The 19,030-nt window shown below is 39.7% G+C and overlaps 1 protein-coding gene across 10 annotated transcripts in view; it reads left to right on the forward strand.

Moving 5' to 3' along the window:
* The window catches only part of SLC12A7 (solute carrier family 12 member 7), an 870,696-nt gene that overhangs the window by 621,703 nt on the left and 229,963 nt on the right, over nt 1-19,030 (forward strand). For all 10 annotated transcript variants that reach the window (XM_056520184.1, XM_056520194.1, XM_056520193.1 and 7 more), the window contains exon 16: nt 17,478-17,582. In XM_056520184.1, coding sequence (XP_056376159.1) covers nt 17,478-17,582 — 105 coding nt within the window. The remainder of the gene's footprint in view (nt 1-17,477; nt 17,583-19,030) is intronic.

The raw sequence follows: 19,030 nt of genomic DNA on the forward strand, positions 1-19,030 counted from the left end.
ACTGCGGCCGGCGAAACGCTAACCGCAGTGTGACATTTTGAGCCTAAGAAAGCAGGGACCCGAGCAGCAGAGGAACGGGACGCTGATACCGGGGGAACGTAGGAAGGGGAGTTAAAGGTTTTTTTTTGTTTTTTTTGCAGCTTGTGCACAGGGGAAGGTAAAAGTTTACCATTGCATTTCTCCTTTAAATGTAAACACAAACATAGTGTGAATCCAGCCATAGGGATTTTGCTGCAGATTTTTTTATCATTGACTTACCAGCAGAAATTCTGCAGCAAAATATGCACATGTGAACATAACCACATGGTGCATTCACACACAACTCAATTATTAATTATGAAAAATTCTAAATTATGAAAATTATCAAAAATATCAAAATTATGACCTGGTGAATTGTAGACAAAGCTAATCAATACTATTCACATCTGAGTCCGACTATTTCCTCAGATATCAACAAGTTCTTTTTATGACGGCATGACATTAACGCTTAAGGATGTAGTTTTGCAATATACAATAATACACAGGTATTATAAAAGTATGCAGATGTATTGGTTATAAGATTATAAACATAAATGAGTAATAAATTCAATGATATATGCAAATGAATATCAATTAGATATTAGTAAACAGTACAAGATTGTTAATTGACTACATTTTGTAGAACAATATATGTGAGTAGTAAGTAACTTGTTACAATAAAACCAAAACTACTAGGTTAGAAATATCATATAAGAAAAAGGTTACCGTACATATCACTCTATCCAGAGGAACCATGTGATATTAAGATGAGCAATATCTAATCATAGACATCAATATGGAATGCTAAATACACTCTAACCAACTACAAATCACATGATTCCATGAATGGGGAAATCCATCTAAGAAAATATACATGGAAGAACTATGATATACCTCCACCCCATTCAGGACTATTTTCTATACATTATCTTGGTAAGACATTAAGACAATTAGCAGAGATATATGATCTTGCTCTATATTTTAGGAGGAAGAACTTGAAACAAGTTTCCTGTGTAGGAAATATACTTCTAACACCTATGTTGGCGAGTAGGAATTCTATCAATATGTATAAGCAACTATTTAATGCTTTGATAGATTATGAGACTTGATTCTTCTGCAGGTAGAATGAAGTCTCACAATATCCTAAAACTATAATCTCAATATCGAGATAATTAATTATTTTATTTAATTAATTAGCCAATCTAAATGATATAATTCCATCCACATTTTCCCAATTAGTCTTAATTAAATGAAATACCATTTTTTTGTCTCTTGCCAAAACTTTGTAAGAACTTCATGTCAGGCCCAAGGCCTGATTATTAAAATCCTATATGTGTATTATAAATTATAACTGTGTGTGATGTATTATCCAAGATATGGGTGAGGGGTCATTCAGACAGTGTATCCTAGTGTATTGCATTTTATTGGGGGTCTGGCTGTTTGTTTGTATCTCCTTTGAAGTCAGAGGCCCTTTGAAGCAGCAGGATGTAAAGGGCACTCTGGTCCCATCATATAATCAACCAGATAAGAGGGCCAGGAACAGAGATGCCCCCCTGGTGGGATCAGAGGGGAGGGGGGGGGGTGGAGTCTCCCTCCAAAAAGGCAGATATATAATATTTAACAATGCTAGACTCAGGGTGTTCAATGCTGTGCCCAAAGCTGACAAGAGCTGGACTCTCACTCACAAAGGACGGCTATACCATCATGCTGTAAGAACTTCATTTTTGTTTTCTGAACTTGTCTTGCAAAACTCTTTTATATATTTTTGTACCTGTATGTCATTTGTTCCAGTGTTTTTATATATATAGCACTGTGATACCTTTTATCAGATTAAATGTTTAATTAATCCGCTCTGGTCTTTGATCTCTAAATATATGAGCTCACCTTTCTTAAGGCAGCTCTGGTGGATACACGTTTATCTAAGGGTTAATTTGGTGACTTGCTGGGACTAGTAGTGTATACCCAGAGGTCTGGCGGCTTTAACCCTTGCCCCATCACACTCACTCTAGCGTCTTAGCTGGACCGATAGGGTGTGATCGTGACACCTCACTTCTGCTCTGAGGAACACTGAACGGTCCATCTCAAAGTCAGGGACAGCCATTGGGTCGGTAATCAGTCCGGCTTGCAGGGATATACATGGCTTTCATCTTGTGGACCTCTTTTAGTGGAAGACCTCTTTGTCTTTGTCTGTTCTTTTCAGCCTTCAGTCTATAGTTCAAAGAGTCTACCGTCTCCAGTTCCCAGTTAGAGCAGTTCAGACTCCACCGTCAGTCTTCAATCTATCTGGTTTACCAGACTTTTTAATTAGACACACCCTCCTAAATTGGAATTCCCCAATGAATGTAGGTTGGGCGTGAACATATGGTAATGATTATGACATCACCATATTACCCAGAATGCATTGAGCGTATCACCCGTAATTCCTTTCCTGTGGGTGTAATGTCAACTACCCATACACTAGGGGGTGCTATTGCATTAGCAATTAGCATCATTACCATTAAGGATTAACTGTCAATAATTGGTCTTAAACCCACATTCCACACTTGAAGAATGGAGCCATAATTAACAATTCAGGGATTACTTTTGACATCTATAAGTAATCAAAACCTGTATTCTAATAGACATATAGTCTCCAATTAGACATTTAAATGTATTAGAGAGTTAAGAGTCATGGAGGTCTCTTTCCCCACAGATGTGTGAATCTCTCTGTCCGTCTTATTCTGGTAATTGATTGTTACTTACAACAACATTCACTGGCCCTATACAAAGACTCATTCTCAAAGTCTATACTTGAGAATCATATATAAAATAATAGATATATACTGATGTCCTTTACAATACTAACAATATATGACAATATCATATGTCCTACTTATTACCTTATTTCACAGTTTATCTCACCCCCCTTTACTTTGGTGAATTTTAACAGTGTCGTCTAGAGAGTGAACCAGACCCCTTATTAGTCTCTTATCTAAACACCATAAATAAGCTAAAGATACAAGAAGCATTGTACTCTCAGACTGGCATTAGAGATAGGAGATGAAACTTCAGAATTGGCCTATTTCATGCCGACATCATGCTATTATGGCCGACATCATGCTATTATGCTATAAAATGGCCAGGATAAGGTAATGGAATTTTATTATCCACAATGCAACACGTTTCATAGAGAATCCGCTTCCTCAGGCATGTAGGATAGGACTACACAACTGAGTTATATAGGGAAAATCTTTTACCCCTTAATGGGATGAAAAATTAACCCTTTACAGTCAGCTTCAGTGAAGAATTAACTCTTTACAATTAGCTTCAAAAAAGATATTATACATGTAATTAAAAATAGTTAAAATAATACAAACACATATAAATAGACACACACTAAAGGGAATGTACAGTAATAAAAAGCATATACCGTATATACTCGAGTATAAGCCGACCCGAGTATAAGCCGAGACCCCTAATTTCAACCCAAAATCCCAGGAAAAGTTATTGACTCGAGTATAAGCCTAGGGTGGGAAATACATCATCCCCCCTGTCATCATCCAGACCCGTCATTAACATCCTCATCATCATCCCCTTGTCATCATCCCACACATCCCCCCTTCATCATCCCCTTGTCATCATCCCACACATCCCCCCTTCATCATCCCCTTGTCATCATCCCACACATCCCCCCTTCATCATCCCCTTGTCATCATCCCACACATCCCCTTGTCATCATCCCACACATCCCCCCTTCATCATCCCCTTGTCATCATCCCACACATCCCCCCTTCATCAACCCCTTGTAATCATCCCACACACCCCCCTTCATCATCCCCACCCCCCTTCATCATCCCCACCCCCACCCCCCTTCATCATCCTCTTGTCATCATCCCACACCCCCCCCCCTTCATCATCCTCTTCTCATCATTCGCCTTCAGTGGTCTTCAACCTGCGGACCTCCGGAGGTTTCAAAACTACAACTCCCAGCAAGCCCGGGCAGCCATCGGCTGTCCGGGCTTGCTGGGAGTTGTAGTTTTGAAACCTCCGGAGGTCCGCAGGTTGAAGACCACTGCGGCCTTCGACATCATCCAGCCCCCTCTCACCCCCTTTAGTTCTGAGTACTCACCTCCGCTCGGCGCTGGTCCGGTCCTGCAGGGCTGTCCGGAGAGGAGGTGGTCCAGTGGGATAGTGGTTCCGGGCTGCTATCTTCACCGGGGGCGCCTCTTCTCCGCGCTTCCGGCCCGGAATAGAGGCGTTGCCTTGACAATGACGCAGAAGTATGTTGGCAATGAACGCACCTCTGCGTCGTTGTCAAGGCAACGTGACTATTCTGAGGCCGGGCCCGAATCGCTTAGAAGAGGCCTCCCCGGTGAAGATAGCAGCCCGGAACTACTGTCCCACCGGACCACCTCCTCTCCGGACAGCCCTGCAGCACCGGACCAGCGCCGAGCGGAGGTGAGTACTGTACAGAACTAAAGGGGGGTGAGAGGGGGCTGGATGATGTCGAAGGCCGCAGTGGTCTTCAACCTGCAGACCTCCGGAGGTTTCAAAACTACAACTCCCAGCAAGCCCGGACAGCCGATGGCTGCCCGGGCTTGCTGGGAGTTGTAGTTTTGAAACCTCTGGAGGTCCGCAGGTTGAAGACCACTGCGGGTGGGGGAGTTCACTCGAGTATAAGCCGAGGGGGGTGTTTTCAGCACGAAAAATCGTGCTGAAAAACTCTGCTTATACTAGAGTATATACGGTACACATAACGATAGAAAAATATGTATAATATGCATAATTACTAAAAAAATATATAATAAAAATACTGTAATAAATTAACAAGCATTCTCCATTGTCTCATTTAATCCGTCCGGAAATAACGTGACCAAGGAAAAAATCCAAAATGCTTCTCTATTTAATTTTTGTACACGATTATGGGTATGTTATGGAATAGAGTATGGTTAGTTTGAGATCACTAATACATTTATCATGCTTTATTGAAAAATTACTCTATCCTCAGAAAAGCATACCAACATGACCGTAACAGAAATCAGTTGCTTGTTCCATCCAGAAGAGAACAAACTGCTCAGACACGAATCATAGCATCCTATGATTCAGCTGCCAATGAGATCAAGCATATCATCAAGAATGTTTGCCCTAATTTACATACTGACCCCATAATTTTCAAACTGGTAGGTGATGCAGCATGTATCCCTTACAGTTGTGGACGTAATTTAGGCGAATCATTTAGTCCATAGCCATTATATTCCACCCCAACCAGTAGGTTCTTGGCTAAATCAAAAAATTGTAGGCACATATAAATGTGGCAATTGTAAGGCTTGTAAATATGTGAAAACATCCAAATATTTAGAGCTATAGCTCTAAACAAACAATATATATATATATATATATATATATATATATATTATATATAACTATGATTTTATATATATATATATAATAACTATGATTTTGCTAACTGCAAAACCACATGCGTGGTCCATCAAACCACATGTCAGTGCCCCAAAGCATACATAGGCAAAACAACTCGAGAACAAAGGCACCGCATCTTGGAACACGTAGGTGACATCCAACATTCAAGGGATATGCCTCTGTCATCCCACATGGGCCAAGTTCACCATGATCACCCTTTTGATATTTACTTTCAAGTGAAGTTTTACGTGATAATGGCCGAGGTGGCAATATTGACAATCAGCTATTATGTAAAGAGGCTAAAAAGATCTTTCGAATGAAATCCTCACACCCGATGGACTTAATGACACTCTGTTTTTTGCTTCCTTCCAACTGTAACTATTCCATCCTGACTTCAGTGACTTCAAGTTGCTATCATATCAATTATCTGTTTTATCATATTTATCTACAACATTCAGTGTACGTAACAAGTGGCCACGCCTTTATAATATCATGCCATAAGCATAATATATTTACATGTTCTATTTTTTATAATATTCTCCATGATTTAGCATTGTAATTTCCACTCATGGTCTACCCATCTTTATTATATATCTGCACACTTTTTGTGCATTCCAGTCTGACCAGCAATGTGAAATATTCTTTATTCCTTCTTGGAACATTGGGCCTTATCAGTGACCCTAAATAGGCTTACATATCTTCTCTGTGGTCGATTATACATTCAGCCTGTATTGTATTTTTCTATAATTGTTGTGGAGTATTTTGGCTCTAATTGGTTTGGGCTAAAGTTTATTGTTGCCCTGTGTGTTCAGCCAGATCCTCTTTTATGGTATGCACATGTTACTATTCTATATATCTACCATCCTTATCTGAACCTGAATAGAGGTTGTATATCTATTAAGACCTTCTGGCAGATATAATTTATTTGTTGAGCATCCACACTCTGATTATTTTAGTGTGGTGAATAGAGATGAGCGAACTTACAGTAAATTCGATTAGTCACAAACTTCTCGGCTCGGCGGTTGCTGACTTTTCCTGCATAAATTAGTTCAGCTTTCAGGTGCTCCCGTGGGCTGGAAAAGGTGGATACAGTCCTAGGAGACTCTTTCCTAGGACTGTATCCACCTTTTCCAGCCCACCGGAGCACCGGAAAGCTGAACTAATTTATACAGGAAAAGTCAGCAACCGCCGAGCTGAGAAGTTCGTGATGAATCGAATTTACTGTAAGTTCGCTCATCTCTAGTGGTGAATCTAGATTAGGGGTATTTAACTTCAACTATGTTGTTATCATTTAACAATTTTTTTGTGCTGTATCAACATACGCTAATAGTGGAAAATTCTTAACATGTTACATGCATTGTATTTACGTGGCCACTAATCACGCACCACTTGATTTTTACCCCAGGTCATTTTTCCGTCTAACCATTGAGCTTTATCCCTGTCCCTGATGAACCTGTTTACCAACCCAACAGGGGAAACGCGTTGGAGATTTTAGGGATACCTATGTCTCCACCCGACATCTATTAGGGTTGCAGTAGTTGTATATTTTTAACAATTTAATTTACCACATTTTTGTTTCTTCACTACCACTTTTTTTTTTTTTACACTGTGTGTATACTCAGAGACCTTTTTCAGGGTTGTGCTACTATATCCCATCCTCCATATCTACTTTGCACATTTTATACATTCTCATCCAGGTCACGGTTTTATTATCTGTTCCAGTTTTATTATTTTCTGTTCGTAAATACATAGAAAAATAATCACCCAGGTGCCCGTTCATCGCATCAATGAAACATTATGGTTACGGCATATAGATGGAAGTCCATTGCTCCAGCTGGAGCATCAAATGTCCTCTCTACAGTCCGTATGGCCTCTTTCTTGGGGGAAAGACCAGGAGCTCACAAGCCTGTGAGCCTGGTCGGCAACATTTCAGGATTACATCCCTTTCTCAAGCCTAAAACAGTGTGCCCTCCACCATGTTACATAGCCCGCACTTCTCGCGGGATCACGCCTACAATTAAAAACACATCATAAAATCTTCATGAAATAGCAAATTATAGGAATACATTGACATTGCAGCATTCATTCATACCATTTGGAGTGAGATCGTTCAACTTTGTTATCCAGAATACTTCACTTTATAACAATTTCCTCTTTGTGTATTCATTATTCGGACCTGACACCTCGTCCAGTACCATCCACTTTAGTTCACATACCTGGTGTCCTCTCTCCCAGAAATGTCTAGCAACGCTAGTTCCCCATACTTCTCTCTGATCCCCTCTTTGTCTTTTTGAATTTTTTTCAAAAAATTACGAGTAGCACTCTTATGTTCATTGATCCTAATTTGAACAGTTCTCATTGTTTGGCTGCCACAAGGACATTTTAGCAAATATACTACCTGTTTGGTGTTACACGTGAACCATCCCAATACAGGAAACATGTGACCCGTCATTGGGTGGGTTACTTTCTCTCCTCTTAGTATTCCACTGCAGTTCTGACATGAACCACACTGGTATGTACCTTTATTCCTTGCTTTAAAAAAAAGTTTGCTTAGAAACCTTCTTTTTCTTGATCTCATTATCATATCTCGAATCAACTTTCCCATTTTATACACAATGCGTGGTTTTTGTTTAAGTAACTGACTATTTTACTGTCAGCTTATAGCAAGCCCCAATATTTGTTAATGGTATTCCTAACCAACTTAGCATGTCCATCATATGTGGTGAAAAATGTAATATCGCCCATACCTGTCTCCTGTTTTTTCTTTCTCTTTTTTTGTCGCAACTCTTTTCTTGGAATTTCATCTACTTATTTCTTTAATATGCTCTTTGTGCAAATTTATCAATTATCTTATTTTTGTTATTTTCATATTCTGCCTTGGTACTACATATTCTTTTTGCTCTAATGAGTTGTCCCTTGGGAATATTTTTATATTCATGGGGAGCATGGCCACTCTTCCTATGCAATACATTTTTGCGGTCTGTTTCTTTAGAAAAAAGGGACATCTGGAAACCATTTTTTTCTCTTTTTACATATATATCAAAATAGTGTATAGCAGTTGAATTACTTTCAAATGTGAATTCTATTAGTGGATGACACTGTTTAAATATTTGACATACTCTAGCAATTCTGAATGTGTGTCCGTCCATAGGACGAACACATCAACCACAAAGCGAAAGCAGGTGTGTACATGTTGACTTAATGGATGTGATGGAACAAATTCACTCTCAAACTTATCCATAAAAATAGTAGCAAGACATGTTGGCCACTGGCTACCCCATCGAAGTTCCTTGGTTCTGTAGGAAGAACTCTTCCCCAAAGCGAAAATAATTTTTGAGAATAATAGCCATTATAAATCTGATCTTATTGTTACTTAATGTAGCATCTTTAATCAGTTGTTCTTGTATGGCTGACATGCCCTCATGTACTGGGATATTGGTATAAAGGCTTTTAATATCCTCTTTTAATATCTTAAACCCTACATCATAGTAGCACCCCCTATCATGTCTCTTTATACACACATTTGTTCACATCACATTCATTTTTGTTTTTTTGATTGATTGTGGGATACACAGGTAACCATCCTTTTGTTGGTGCCTTTTTATTAGTAACCAATAAAATGTGTAGTTTTATTAGTCCTAAAAGGTAATATATCTTCACTGTGATATATATATATATATATATATATATATATATATATATGGGGCTGCGGACCCGATCGTAGTCTGCTAGTGACTACGATCTGGTCCTTTTCTCTGCATTTCAGATTTTTGACACATACTGAAAATCGTGGTCTGCCACGATTTTCAGTCACTGTCAAAAATCTGACATGCTGAGTAATTGACCAGATCATAGTCACTAGCAGACTAAGATCGGGTCCGCAACCCCATAATAGTTAATGGCTCCGTATCTGTCAGTACCTGTCCCTGCACAGACACAATTTCAGGCGATTTGAGCTTCTGAAATCATATCTGTGCAGCAGACACTCAAATCGTGATGTGAAGCCAGCCTTACAGTTACCCTCATATTTGAAAGATTCTACACAACTTATTAGAGAACTGCATAGTATCACCTTACCTTCCCTTTTTTTCATTTATTACGTTAGATGTTTGTGCACTCTATTCTAATATTTCTACACATATAGGTTTAAAAGCTATCCATGACACTTTTCTCAGTGATCCTCAGTCAGACCCTATTCAGAGCTCTGTTTTAATTGAAGCTATGGAATTTATTTTAGAACACAATGCAGTTCAATAACACTATATACAGACAGATGAGGGGCTGCGCCATGGGGACTCGTTTCGTCCCCAGTTAAGCCAATTTGGTAATGGGGCAATTTGAGTCTCTGTATATTGCGTAGTCACCTCAATTTAGACCCTATATAGCCTTCTACAGGCGCTATAAAGACGATCTTGTCCTTATTTTATCTGGCACCCCCCTACTAGCGGAGCAATTTTTTGCTCATCTGAACGCCAATAATTAGGGTCTTTCTTTCACATTACATTACTCTGAAAGTGAGATCGAATTCCTGGATTTTTTGATCAAAAAAGATGCTACTAGTTAAATCACTACTGAGCCTTTTTTTTTTTTTTTAAACAGTCGATGTTAATAGCCTCCTTGACTTTAACAGTTCTCACTATCCAAAGTGGAGAAAAAATGTGCCCTACCGGCAATATTTGCATGTACGCAAATATTGCACAAGCGATCAGGATTTTGTTAGACAATCTGGCATTCTCCGTGATCGCTTCCGCAATAAAGATTACCCCAAATCCATCTTAACACATGCATACAATAAAGTCAAAAATATATCTCAGGAAGAATTAGTAAAGAAAAAAGTTACTACTGTATCCGCAACTTCTATGAACAATAATGCCTATAAATATAATTTTATAACTGATTATATTTGTGCTGCAAGTGATGTAACAAGAATTATGAATAAATATTGGGTAATCCTGAAAGATGCCATTATGAAAGATATAATAACTCGGCAATCTGGGGTCACTTTCTGACGATACCCTAATTTACATAACATGATAGCTCCTTGTAGGTTTAAACCAGATTGCTTTGAAACCATTCATGAGACCCATAGGGACCCCCAGTACCTTTGCATGTGGACGGGCTAGATGCATGTGTTGTCCCATAATAGGAGATCCCCTTTATTCTTTCTTTTCTCATGTCACAAAAAAATATTTTTTTAAATTAAAAAACATTTCAATTGTGATAGTTCCTTTGCAGAGTATCTTTTGACCTGTGCTTGTGGACTTCAATACGTTGGCCGCACTGTTCCGACAATGCGGTCATGTATGAACAAGCGCAGGTCAAATATGAAAAATGGGTTTATGCTTCATAGTACCTCCAGTCATTTTTCAATAAAGCATAATAAATTTATCAGTAATCTAAAACTAACCATACTCGAAACCATTCCACAACATGCCCATAATCGTGTACAAATATTAAATAATAGAGAAGCATTTTGGATTTTTTCTTTGGTCACGTTATTTCCGGACAGATTAAATGAGTAAATAGAGAATCCTCGTTAATTTATTACAGTATTTTTATTATATATATTTTTAGTAATTATGCATATTATATATATTTTTCTATCGTTATGTGTATATGCAGTATATGCTTTTTTTACTGTACATTCCCTTTAGTGTGTCTATTTTTGTGTTTATATTATTTTAACTATTTTTAATGTATATAATATTTTCTTTGAAGCTAATTATAAAGGGTTAATTCTTCTCTGAAGCTGATTGTAAAGGGTTAATTTTTCATTCCATTAAGGGGTTAAATATTTCCCCACATAACCCCATTGTTCAGTCCTATCCTACATGCCTGAGGAAGCGGATTATCCGCATAACGTGTTGCATTGTGGGTATTAAAATGCAATTACCTTATCCTGGTCTAAGCGCCCGTTTCATCCCGCCGTGTGTTTGGAGGAGGAATCTTTGTTCATATGCTGTTTGCTGGCATGGAGTGGGCTGCAGAGACCCCCTATTTCTACATACACTATCCCATTATTCTATGGTTTAGTACAACCATCCATGGTAAGCGTAGTTCACATTTAGCGTTACAATTGGCCTTGAGGTAATACACCACAAGCACATCCTGTTGTTTTTATTTTTCTATTTTAGGAACTGTCCACAGCAGCATATGTTTTGCTATGGGGATTTTCCTCTGCTCTTGACAGTTCCTGACACAGACAGAGGTGTCAGCAGAGAGCACTGTGGACAGACAGAAAAGAACGAAAAAAAAAAAAAAAAAGAATTAACTTTCTGGCACCAGTTGATTTAAAAAAAGAAAAAAAAGAAAAAAGTTTTCCACCGGAGTACACCTTTAACCTGTTAAGGACCCAGGGCATACCGGTACGTCCTGACACCCTGGTACTTAAGGACCCAGGACGTATGGACCGGATCGGGGTGACTGCTGATATCGATCAGCAGGCACCCCGTGCAAATCACCCACAATCCCCCTGAAGGGATAGGAGTGAATTGGCAGGGGTGCCACTCCTCCTATTGGTCGCGACGACCAATAGCAGATTGGGGGCGGGGGGTTAACTTTCCGTTTCCCCGTTCTGCCCACCCACAATAGGTCGGGCAGAACGGGGAAACCGAGGAGGACCGGCACCGAAGTCCACTTACCCATCGGTGGCTGTGGCCGGCAATCGGCGGCAGAAGAGGACGGTGAGTTGCCTAGCAACATCTGGAGGGCTACAGTTTGAGACCACTATACAGTGCTTTCCAAACTTTAGCCATCCAGATGTTGCAAAACTACAACTCCCAACATGCCCAGACAGCTGTTTTGGGGGGCTTTTTCTCCTTTTACCCCTTATGAAAAGGAAAAATTGGGGGCTACACCAACCTGTTAGTGTAAATTTTTTTTATTTTTTTTTTACACTCACATGCTGGTGTTGCCCCATACTTTTTATTTTCACAAGCGGTAAAAGTAAAAAAAAGACCCCCAAAATATGTAAAGCAATTTCTCCTGAGTACGGAAATACCCCATATGTGGGCATAAAATGCTCTGCGGGTGCACGACAAGGCTCAGGAGTGAGAGTGCACTATGTACATTTGAGGCCTAAATTGGTGATTTGCACAGGGGTGGCGGATTTTACAGCGGTTTTGACATAAATGCAAAAAAAGAAATACCCACGTGTGACCCCATTTTGGAAACTACACACCTCACGGAATGTAATAAGGGGTACAGTGAGCATGATTTTTGGAACAGTGGTCCGTGAAAATGAAAAATTTTATTTTTCATTTGCACAGCCCACTGTTCCAAAGATCTGTCAAATGCCAGTGGTGTGTTAATACTCACTGCACCCCTTATTAAATTCTGTGAGGGGTGTAGTTTCCAAAATGAGGTCACATGTGGTGGGGTCCACTGTTCTGGCACCACGGGGGGGCTTTGTAAACCCACATGGCCCCTGACTTCCATTCCAAACAAATACTCTTTCCAAAAGCTCAATGGTGCTCCTCCTGTTCCGAGCATTGTTGTGCGCCAGCAGAAATGGGGTTACAAATTTTGGGGGTCATTTTCTCCTATAACCCCTTGTAAAAATGTAAAATTTGGGGAAAAACCAGCATTTTAGTGAAATTTCATTTACACATCCAACTTTAACAATTTAAGTCGTCAAACAATTAACTTGTCGTCAAACACCTGTGAGGCTCACTGTACCCCTTGTTACATTCCTTGAGGGTTGTAGTTTCCAAAATAGTATGCCATGTGTTTTTTTTTGTTGTTTTTTTTTTTTGTTTTTTTTTTTGCTGTTCTGGCACCATAGGGGCTTCCTAAATGCAACATGCCCCCCAAAAACCCTTTCAGCAAAATTTGCTTTCCAAAAGCCAAATGTGACTCCTTCTGTTCTGTAGTGCGCCATCAGAGCACTTGATGTCCACACATGGGGTATTTCCATACTCAGAAGAGATGGGGTTACAAATTGTGGGGGGAATTTTCTCCTATTACCCCTTGTAAAAATTAAAAATTTGGGGGAAAACCAGCATTTTTGTGAAAAAAAAAATTATTTACACATCCAACTTTAACGAAAAGTCGTCAAACACCTGGGGGGTGGTAAGGCTCACTGTACCCCTTGTTACGTTCCTTGAGGGGTGTAGTTTCCAAAATGGTATGCCATGTGGTGGTTTTTTTTTGCTGTTCCAGCACCATAGGGGCTTTTTAATTGACATGCCCCCCAAAAACCATTTCAGAAAAAAACTCACTCCCCACTGTCGCTCCTTTACTTCTGAGCCCTCTAGTGCACCAATGGAGCACTTGACATACATGTATGAGGTATTTCCTTACTCAAGAGAAATTGGGTTACACATTTTAGGAAGATTTCTTTCCTTTTACCCCTTGTAAAAATTCAAAAACTGGGTCTATAAGAACATGCCAATGTAAAAAATGAAGATTTTGAATTTTCACCTTCAATTTGCCGCTATTCCTGTGAAACACCTAAAGAGTTAACAAACCTTTTGAATGTCATTTTGAATACTTTGAGGGGTGCAGTTTCTATAATGGGGTCATTTATGGGGTATTTCTAATAAGAAGATCCTTCAAATCCACTTCAAAACTGAACTGGTCCCTGAAAAATTTCGATTTAGAAAATTTTGTGAAAAATTGGAAAATTGCTGCTATACTTTGAAGCCCTCTGATGTCTTCCAAAAGTAAAAACATGTGAACTTTATAATGCCAACATAAAGTAGCCATATTGTATATGCGAATCAATATATAATTTATTTGGAATATTCATTTTCCTTATAAGCAGAGAGCTTCAAAGTTTAAAAAAATGCTCCCTCTTGCTTTTATTCACCCCCCACCCTCCCTCCCTCTTGCCTTTATTCACCCCCCACCCTCCCTCCCTCTTGCTTTTATTCACCCCCCACCCTCCCTCCCTCTTGCTTTTATTCACCCCCCACCCTCCCTCCCTCTTGCTTTTATTCACCCCCCACCCTCCCTCCCTCTTGCTTTTATTCACCCCCCCACCCTCCCTCCCTCTTGCTTTTATTCACCCTCCCACCCTCCCTCCCTCTTGCTTTTATTCACCCTCCCACCCTCCCTCCCTCTTGCTTTTATTCACCCTCCCACCCTCCCTCCCTCTTGCTTTTATTCACCTTCCCACCCTCCCTCCCTCTTGCTTTTATTCACCCTCCCACCCTCCCTCCCTCTTGCTTTTATTCACCCTCCCACCCTCCCTCCCTCTTGCTTTTATTCACCCTCCCACCCTCCCTCCCTCTTGCTTTTATTCACCCTCCCACCCTCCCTCCCTCTTGCTTTTATTCACCCTCCCTCCCTCTTGCTTTTATTCACCCTCCCTCCCTCTTGCTTTTATTCACCCTCCCACCCTCCCTCCCTCTTGCTTTTATTCACCCTCCCACCCTCCCTCCCTCTTGCTTTTATTCACCCTCCCACCCTCCCTCCCTCTTGCTTTCATTCACCCCCACCCTCCCTCCCTCTTGCTTTCATTCACCCCACCACCCCCTCTTGCTTTCATGCACCCCTGCTGCGCTATTTTCACCATTAACCCCCACCCTGCGCTATTGTCTCACACTCCCCGCTCTCCAACTCCCATATTACCTGCGAGCAGAATTTTTGTGCAGTGAGGGCTGCCGGGAAGCATCTTTTGTTGCTGCAGTGACGCGGACGCTTCCCACCTGGCGTCTGTATGCCGGCCAGCTTCTCCCCGGCGGAAGCGTTCAGCGCATGACACAGGTGCTTTCCCCAAGGAGGGGATTTTAATTTTGAAATATTTTTTTAAGAAATCATTATGCCCACTGGAGCCCTGGCAGTGTCTACCAGCACCCCAGAGTTCGGGGGCCGGAACACCGGTTGGGAATCACTTGGTTGAATTAACTATAATTTATTTTTAGTGGACATATAAGTAACATGTGACCTGGTATTATCAAAATATCTCCAGCTGTTTGGAAGTTATGCCGTAACATATTTCCCATAGACTTGTATGGGACTTTAACCCCTTCAGGACTCAGCAAATTTTTGTTTTTGCATTTTCGTTTTTTCCCTCCTCCTTAAAATCATAACACTTTCAATTTTTCACCGACAGACCCATATAAGGGCTTGTTTTTTGAGTAAACAATTTTATAATGACCTCACTTATTTTATAATATAACCTGCGGCGAAACCAAAAAAAAATTATTTGTGGGGTGAAATGAAAAAAGAAACACCATTTTTTTTAAATTTTAGGGGCTCCCATTTCTACGCAGTGCACTTTGACACCTTATCTTTATTCTGTAGGTCCATATGGTTACAAGGATATCCAATTTAAATAGGTTTTATTTTAATACTTACACAAATTTTGGTGCATGTAGTTTTTTTTTTTTGTTTAAAATTGGCATCTTCTGACCCTTATAACTTTTTTATTTTTCAATGTACGGGTCGGAATGAGGACTAATTTTTTGTGCCCTCATCTGTAGTTTTTATCGGTACCATTTTTGTTTTGATCGCTTTTTATTGATATTTTATGGTATATGATGTGACCAAAAATGCACAATTTTGGACGTTGGTATTTTTTTTTATGTGTACACCATCAACCGTGTGGTTTAGCTAACATTATAATTTAATAGTTTGGACATTTACGCACGAGGAGGTACCACATATGATTATTTTTATTCTTTATTACACTATTTTATAAAGAAAATGGGAAAAGGGGGGTGATTTAAACTTTTAATAGGGAAGGGGTTAATGAACTTTTATAAAAAAAATTTTAAAAACATACATATTCTGATTGCATAGACTGTTCAATGATATGCCATTGCATAGCATTGATCAGTGTAACCGGCACTCTGCTGCTCTTGCCTGCTGCGCAGGCATGGAGCAATAGATTGCTGATCGAACGACGGAGAGGCAGGTGAGGACCCTCCTGTTCTCCGGTAAGCTGACCGGGACATTGCAATTTTGTCGCGATAGTTCTGATTATCTCTGCTGAACTGCCGGGATTCTTTTACTTTCGCTTTAGACGCCGCAATCAAATTTGATCCCGGCATCTAAAGGGTTAATGCCGGGCATTGGCCCGATCGACCATGCTCGGCATTAGACGTGGGTCCTGGCTGCCCGTAGCAACCTGAACCCACCGGGTTTAACTTGTTCTCCGCTGGTGAGAACGGTTTAAACCCGTTATACTGGACCAGGGCGTACAGGTATGTCTGAGTCCTTAAGAATCGGGAATGCAGGGCGTATGCATACGTCCTGCGTCCCCATGAGGTCAAACAAAAACCCTAACCCTCGCAAATAGGAGTGGGTAAGGGTTAAATTACCTATCCTATGTTTGTAGTTGACATATTAGTAACATGTACCAAGTTTCATGTTCATATCTTTTAGCCATTTGGAAGTGATGCTGGAACATACATACATACACACACACACACACACACACACACACACTCATTGGGGGAGATTTATCAAAACCTGTGCAGAGGAAAGCTTGCCCAGTTGCCCATAGCAACCAATCAGCTTGCTAATTGGTTGCTATGGGCAACTGGACAACATTTCCTCTGCACAGGTTTTGATAAATCTCACCATTGAGTTATATATATATATGTGTATATATATATATATATATATATATATATATATATATTATAGAGAGAGAGAAATATTACCTTTATTGAAGGTTGATGCATGCAGGTATTTCCCTAAGAATAAAAAGATAATGGAAAGACCAGTATGCTTTTACTGTAATGTCTTCTCTTCTTCACAATCTTTGCAGTGTGTAACGAACTGCTAAGTTAACAATATTTTACAATGTTTGAATACTAATTAACCATTATACCCTCATGCTATAAGTGTTTCTTGAATTAGCCTTATGCAGGAGAGAGTATGAGTATCAAGTTGAATGCATGCAAAGAGCACGTTTCCTGTTTTATCTATCTTGTTAACTTTTTGCTAACCAGCTGTTTAGTTGCAAAATAACATAAAATTTGTAAAGTTTTTTTATTCTTAAGTGAATGCACATGTTTAATTTAACCAGAACAGTCTTTTTTTTTTTTTTTACATTTGGTGGACTCTATTGCCAATTGTAAACTTTGTATGTAAAATTTTTAATCTAGGGCAGAAAAAGAATGGGGAGATGGAATTCGAGGATTATCCTTAAATGCTGCTCGATATGCTTTGCTTAGAGTTGAGCATGGTGCAACACATACTAAAAACTGGAGGTATGTTTCTGTTTATTTGTATTGTGTTTTATCCTATTAAGTGTTAAAGCTTTGTACACCTTCAGAACCTATTTTATATACAGTGTGTCTGACATGAACAGTAAAGCAACTTTCCAAAGTATATTCATTAAAAATTATTACAGTCTTGTATGTATGCACACAAAAGAAAAATTTTATAAGAAATAGTACACCATTTTATTAATAATCACATTACATAAAAAATTTGAAGAATGTCCAAATAGAGTGCACGCAATGACAGATACACAATTATAAGTGAAAATACAAAATCACAATATAAGTGAAAAAAACAAATAGCAACAAAAATATATTTAATAATAGCCCTTTAGCTAATCTCCCTGGGTGTGGACAGAAGAGAAAAATTTATGAAAGGTGTCAATGCAGGACAGTCCAGATGGTGGATAAGCAGCCCCAAACAAGTTCCAAAGATATTCAAGCTGGCCTGCAGGCTCAGGAAGCATCAGTGTCAGCATTAACTATCCGTCGACATTTACATGAAACAAAACGCTATGGCAGGAGAACCAGGAGGACCCCACTGCTGACACAGAGACATAAAAAAAAAGCAAGACTACATTTTGTCAAAATGAACTTGAGTAAGCCAAAATCCTTCTGGGAAAATGTCTTGTGGACAGATGAGACCAAGATAGAGCTTTTTGGTAAAGCACATCATTCTACTGTTTACCAAAAATGGAATGAGGCCTACAAAGAAAAGAACACAGAACCAACAGTGAAATATTGTGGATGTTTTGGGGTTGTTTTGCTGCCTCTGGCACTGGGTGCCTTGAATGTGTGCAAGGCATCATGAAATCTGAGGATTACCAATGGATTTTGGTACTCACTGTACAGCCCAGTGTCAGAAAGCTGGGTTTGCGTCCAAGATCTTGGGTCTTCCAGCAGGACAATGACCCCAAACATACGTCAACAAGCACTCAGAAATGGATGGCAACAAAGCACTGGAGAGTTCTGAAGTGGCCAGCAATGAATCCAGATCTAAATTCAATTGAACACCTGTGGAGAGATCTTAAAATTGCTCTTGGGAAAAGGCTACCTTCCAATAAGAGAGACCTGGAGCAGTTTACAAAAGAAGAGTCGTCCAACATTCCGTCTGAGAGGTGTAAGAAGCGTATTGATGGTTATAGAAAGCGAATGTCAGTTATTTTTTCCAAAGGGTGTGCAGCCAAATATTAAAGGGGTACTCTGGTGGAAAACTTTTTTTTAAATGAACTGGTGCCAGAAAGTTAAACAGATTTGTAAATTACTTCTATTTAAATATCTTAATCCTTTCAGTACTTATTAGCAGCTCTATGTTACAGAGGAAATTCTTTTCCTTTTAAATTTATTTTTGTCTTGTCCACAGTGCTCTTTGCTGACACCTCTGTCTGTGTCAGGAACTGTCCAGAGCTGCAAGGTTTGCTATGGGGATTTTCTCC

Source organism: Hyla sarda, chromosome 5 (assembly GCF_029499605.1).
Source record: "Hyla sarda isolate aHylSar1 chromosome 5, aHylSar1.hap1, whole genome shotgun sequence".
Lineage (NCBI taxonomy): Eukaryota > Metazoa > Chordata > Amphibia > Anura > Hylidae > Hyla > Hyla sarda.